The sequence below is a fragment of the Gigantopelta aegis genome, chromosome 5 (assembly GCF_016097555.1).
Source record: "Gigantopelta aegis isolate Gae_Host chromosome 5, Gae_host_genome, whole genome shotgun sequence".
NCBI classification, from domain to species: domain Eukaryota; kingdom Metazoa; phylum Mollusca; class Gastropoda; order Neomphalida; family Peltospiridae; genus Gigantopelta; species Gigantopelta aegis.
Genome location: NC_054703.1, coordinates 25109288 through 25115717, shown reverse-complemented (window position 1 = coordinate 25115717; position 6430 = coordinate 25109288). Strand labels below are relative to the sequence as shown.

At 39.2% G+C, this 6430-nt stretch overlaps 1 protein-coding gene across 1 annotated transcript in view; it reads left to right on the top strand.

The window, feature by feature from the left end:
- Window positions 1-5447, top strand: part of LOC121373242 (neogenin-like) — a 25241-nt gene extending 19794 nt beyond the window's left edge. The window contains exons 4-6 of the mRNA XM_041499749.1: window positions 3631-3837; window positions 4795-4890; window positions 5172-5447. Coding sequence (XP_041355683.1) covers window positions 3631-3837; window positions 4795-4890; window positions 5172-5176 — 308 coding nt within the window. The 3' untranslated portion in view covers window positions 5177-5447. The remainder of the gene's footprint in view (window positions 1-3630; window positions 3838-4794; window positions 4891-5171) is intronic.
- The last annotated feature ends 983 nt before the right edge of the window (window positions 5448-6430 follow it).

Here is a 6430-nt window from a genome sequence, read left to right as displayed (position 1 = left end):
TTTTCGATACGCAGCAAGGCATCTTTTATGTGCACTTTCCAGACAGAATAGTACATACCACTGCCTTTGTTGTACCAGTCGTGGTGCACTGGTTGGAACGGAAAAAAGACCAGTGTTAGACATCCGCCGAGGAGGATCGATCCTGCGACCTCAGCACCTCAAGCGACTGAGCTAGATTCCGCTCCCACATACATACACAAATACATACATACACACAAACACAAACATACACATATCACATACATCACATACATACATACATACATACATACATACATACATACATACACACACACATACATACACACAGACATACACACATACATACATCACATACATACATCACACACATATATAAACGTTATAGTTATGTTGTTTAATTTATTTTTACTTGTTTATCATTTATAAGACGTTATATTTATAATATCAATTGTGACCACACCACACCTCGTTATTTGGGAAAATTGTAACTAAAAGTAAAGTGTGTTTTATTTAACGACGCCTCTAGAGCACACTGATTTTCATCTTATCATCGGCTATTGGACGTCAAACATAATATGGTCATTCAGACATATGTATTTTAGAGGAAACACACTGCCGCCACATAGGCTTCTCTTTTTGATAAAGCAGCAAGGGATCTTTTATATGCACCATCCCATAGTACATACCAAGGTCTTTGTTACACCAGTTGTGGAGCACTGGCTGGAACGAGAAAATTGTAACTAAAAACATAAAAATAATTAACTTTGTGGGTTTGGATGAGGTTGTGCTAGAGTCGTTAGGTCTGTCTGCTGTATGGGTATCCACACCACCTTCTATGCCAAACACCCTGGCAATTCCTAGGAGGCCAATGACTCGTTGGTCAGCGTTTGAAAGATCGGCAGCCTGGTGGGGCGTGTTGCCAGTTTTGGAATATTCTTGTTTTTCCTTATTAGCTTTTTTCTTAACTTTAAATTTCACCCACTGTTCGTAGACATGGTGAAGTCGCGTTTATTTTTCTACATATTTCTTGCCACGCTTCTTGTTTTTTCTTGAGTGTAACAATGTCACTAAATTTGCCACTAATCACCTCATAGTCTTTCTCGATTAACTCCAAGAGACGTTCAATTTCATGTACTGTGAAATTTTGTTTCCGTTTCTTCTTGGGTGGTTCTTCAGACATATTTGATTGTGTTATGAATGTAACATTATGGTTAGACGCACGTGCAAAACCCACGTGCATGACCGATGCGTGTTCGTATCGTGCGAAATCGATAAATGAACTCTAGGTGTGCTTTGTGAATATCACTTAACGCAAATCTGACGTGTACGTAACTACATCATAAGTGGTTACTTGCGTGTGCGCAACGCAAATATTTACGAACGCTTTGTGAATAAGGCCTCAGAACCCATATTCACAAAAAGGTGTGTGACGGAACATGTTCTTGTCTTTTCGCCTCTGGCGATGTTAATTGTTTTAGAGGGCCGTGTGCGGCTTGGTTACGTAATACCCCCGCGCGACGGTGGTCGAGCTGTTCCCAATATGCACTTAGAGCAGGTGTGGAGGCCATGTGGCCAATAGTTACGTAATAACTCCGGTAGTGCGGTTTATGACCAGGGTATTGCTGGCGAAATGGCGACAGTTAGTCTGGTCATCTAAGAAAATATACCGACTCTGGGAGTTGTGGGAATTTCACATGATAGGTGAGGTACCACGTTGTGCCCCCCAGGCGATATTCGCTGTCTCTGAGATTTTTGAATAAATAGATAGGATTTTAGATATATCAAGGAGAAACATTGGAAGGCTCCCGGGGAACGCAGTCCGACTGGACTGGTAAATATATTTTTCTGCTCTGTTGTATAACCTTGATGTGATTGATGTGACTTTAAATATTTTAATACTGTATTATACCAATATTATTTAGACAGTGTCTTTTCTTTCCCTCCTTTAACCCCTTTTTTTCCGGTAATCTGACGAAGTAAATTGTAGGCTTCACTGTCTAATATTTGTATACGAGTATTTGGTAATATAAAGCTTAGCAAGTCATCCTAAAGGACCTAGGTAAACTGTAGGTTATTGTCTTTATTGTGATAGGTACCAGTATTAATTCTGTATTACAAGGTTACTGAATGAGTAGTTAAGGGTTAATTAAAAATGAACCAGTTAGGAATAGAGTTGTAATTCCTTTATTAATTAAGTTCCCCTGGCAGCGTTTCTCAATTATCACACGTGTGTGTGTTGTATCACGGTGAAGTGATTAGAATACTGCGTAAACTAGACACCTAGTGATTAACTAATTAAGTGATTAGTTCTAGGTTGTTATTATTTGTTGTTGTTAATTAACTACTGCGGCAAGTACATTTGTCAGCGTAGTGTTAATACAGATTCCAAAGTGTATTGTGTTTTGTTGTGTTTTCTAGTGAACTAAACGTGCTATATATTATACATATTTATATAAGATCATATCTCTGATTATACCTAGAGCCGATCCACTCGGGTATTGGACTGCCCGACACAGAGAGATCTAATAGATATACAGTTAGGAGAAATATTTGGATAATCGTGTTTTATTCAGTTACGGGTATTATAGGATCCCCGTGACAAGGTGTAAATTTACGTCTACGACTAGCACTTGCGTCTGCCGTAGATTTACGTTTACGTGTAAGAAGCACCTTATTCTCAAAGGCGGTCGTAAATGTAAACGTAACTTAGTTGGACGTAAATTTACGATTTAACACTCTCACTGGAGAAATTAAAAAACAACAACAAAAATTAGAAACGATGGCTACTGGGTAAATAACAAATGCGCAAAACTCAATTTCGTTTGTCGTCTGCTAACAATAACATCGCGAACGGCGAACCATGACATTTTGGTATTGTTAAGGATACGCGTTTTGGTATGAACTAGAGGACATTTCTTAAAAAGGAAAAGATAACTCAGGAAAAATTGGCCGAGTCGAAAACATCCGTTCGATCACCAACAAAAATATATTAAATCCGTGGGCGTTCGCCATCGCAAACTGCTTCATTTATTGGAAATGCTGCCAGTTTCCGTAAATAATAGTAAATAACGGCGATCGTGCTTGATGTATTATATGTACACGACTTACGTGCAGCGTTAGTTGTAACCGGGGGCACTCTTATATTTACGTCCAACTTTACAAGTAGGCCTAACTTACGTTTTCGTTGTTTCGTAAATAGCTCTTCAGTCGTAGATTTACGTTTACGTGTAAAACTAGGCTTACGATGTTTTGTGAATATGGGTCCTGATATCTATCATTTAAAACAAGTTCCATGGTCATAAATTAAATATTCCCTTCCTTCCTTGTTGGTTTATGTATTATATATCTCAGGCGCGTGCGCGGGGGGGGGGGGGGGGGGGGGTGGGTTGGGGTTGGGGGTCGACCCCCCCCCCCCCCCCCCCCCCTGCTCAAGACGATTTTTTTTTTTATATCCCGATTTTTTACATTCCTGTGAATGGATATGGAAGTACTGAGATGTTATCATCACACCTGTGGGGGAAATGAATAAGCAGGCGACACGACTATCTTTACCATCAATCATGCCTCGACCTCCCCCCCCCCCCCCCCTGCAAAATTTCCTGCGCACGCCCCTGACATTTTTCATACTGTGATGTTTTTGTTTGTCAGTTTACACAGAGTACGACGTCCCTCCTGCAATAGCTCATCTGCTGGTGGAACCGAACGCAGATTCTATCGAGGTCATTTGGGCCCCGCCTTCAACACCCGACGACATACTTGTGCGTGGCTATGTGCTGGGTTACGGTAGAGGAAGACCAGACGTGTACCAGTTGACCATTGACCCCAGTACACACCACTACACAATACGCAATCTACGTAAGCTGGTTTCTTCTCTCTCTCTCTTTTTTTTTTTTTTTAACTGGTCTGTTAGTTTTCATCTTTTTTGTAATGTATTCTTTTCTCTTCTATGTATCCTTCGTTTTGTCTTTCTCGTTTCATTGTTTATGTGTATATAGAAAGAAAGAAAGAAATGTTTTATTTAACGACGCACTCAACACATTTTATTTACGTTTATATGGCGTCAGACGTTAAGGACCACACAGATTTTGAGAGGAAACCCGCTATCGCCACTACATGGGCTACTCTTTCCGATTAGCAGCAAGGGATCTTTTATTTGCGCTTCTCACAGGCAGGATGGCACACACCATGGCCTTTGTTGAACCAGTTATGGATCACTGGTCGGTGCAAATGGTTTACATCTACCCATTGAGCCTTGCTGAACACTCACTCAGGGTTTGGAGTCGGTATCTGGATTAAAAATCCCATGCCTCGACTGGGATCCGAACCCAGTACCTACCAGCCTGTAGACCGATGGCCTACCACGACGCCACCGAGGCCGGTCTTATGTGTATAGTGTCACGTTATGCAATTATGCAAATACACTAATTGCATTGTTAGTTACTTACATGTATGTATGTAGTCTTTATTTTTTTTGGGGGGGGGGGGGGGGCAAAACCTGACGAATCTGCTAAATTAGAAAAATGTTGATGTGTATACACATACTGTGTGTGTGGTTTTTTGTGGTTTTGATTTTGGTGGGTTTTTTTTTTTTTTTTTTTTTTTTTTTAATAATATCTTCCATGGAATTGCATTTTATGCATTGTTGAAGGTTTATAGGATACATTTAAAGTAAATAATTGCTTTTGTTCATGGTTTTATTTCGTTCAATGTAAAATATTTAATTTGACTGTGTGAGTAGTAGATTTCAAAACACAATCCTTTACAGCTTGTCTGATACACGTCAATACATTTATATCTTCGTTCGTGTTTTAGAACCTGCCACCGAATATGTCATCTCAATACGATCCTTCAACAATGCAGGTCAAAGTCAGGTCAAATTTGAGACAGTAACGACCAGCGAAGAAACAAGTAAGTGACATTTGGGATGGACTTGAATACTGAACTCCAGTACTGATATAAGACTGGTAGGTACTGGGTACGCAGCCCAGTACCGTATTAGTAGTGATATTTTTTTTTAATGTTTTTTTTTTCTTTTTTTTCTTCTTCTTATTTTTTTTTTCAGTATTATTATTTTTTTATTATTAAATTTTATTGTCATCATCATCATTATTATTGTTATTGTCGTTGTTATATTTCGATTATTAATATTATTTTTAATTTACTCAAGATTTGTTTTTATTTTATTTCAGACTGAATTTTCTTTTTTTCAAGATGTGCTCTAAAGTAGACGATTATTGGTTTGAACACTGCCGGACCCGCAACACTTAACAGACGTGCCTTATTGTCCAATAACTCCTGGACCCATATTCACGAAAAGGTGTAAAGTTACGTCTACGACTAGCTCTTACGTCTGCCGTAGATTTACGTTTACGTGCAAGAAGCACCTTATTCTCAAAGATGGTCGTAAACGTAAACATGACTTAGTTGGACGTAAATCTACGATTGTAACTCTCTCACCGGAGAAATACCACCCGCCCCCCCCCCCCCCCCCCCCAACCCCCCCCCCCCCGCCCCCCCCCCCCCCCCCCCCCCCCCCCCCCCCCAAACATTAGAAACGATGGCAACCGGATAAATAACAAATGCGCAAAAACGCATTTTTTTGTTGTCTGCTGCTAACAATATTGTTATAACACTGCGAACGATGGCATTTTGGTATCTGTCATCATCCGCGTTTTGGTACGAACTTAAGAACATTTCTTTAAAAAGGAAAAGATAACTCAGGAGAAATGTGGCCGAGTCGAAAACATCGTGGGCGTTCGCCATCGCAAACTGCTTCAATTATTGGGAATGCTGCCATTTTCCACAAATAATAGTAAATAACGACAATCGTGCTGGATTTATTGCAAGTACACGACTTACGTGCAGCGTTAGTTGTAACTGGAGGCACGCTTTTAAAGGGACATTCCTGAGTTTGCTGCACTTTTTAAGATGTTGTCGACTAACGGAGACCCTTTAACAATTGTAATTACATATCAAATATATTTTTCTGCATAAAATATTAGTGGCTGTATATTAAACGTGTTTCTGATCGTTCTAATATTTGTACTAGGTTAAATTTCATTTTATTTCCTAAAAAATATTTTTTCGTACGTAAGAAATTATTTGAAGACAAAATCCGGTTTGGGCTTCTTACAAATATTAAGACGACCAGAAACACATTGAATATACAGATACTGATATTCTAAACAAGAAAATGTAGTTAATATGTAAGTTTAATCGTAGAAATATTTTATTAGTCGGAAACATCTTACAATGCAGCAAACTCGGGAATGTCCCTTTAAGAGAAACATCTTACAATGCAGCAAACTCGGAAATGTCCCTTTAAGAGAAACATCTTACAATGCAGCAAACTTTAATCTTTATGTTTACGTCCAACTTTACACGTAACTTACGTTTACGTTGTTTCGTGAATAGCTCTTCAGTCTTAAGTTTACGTAAAACTAGGATT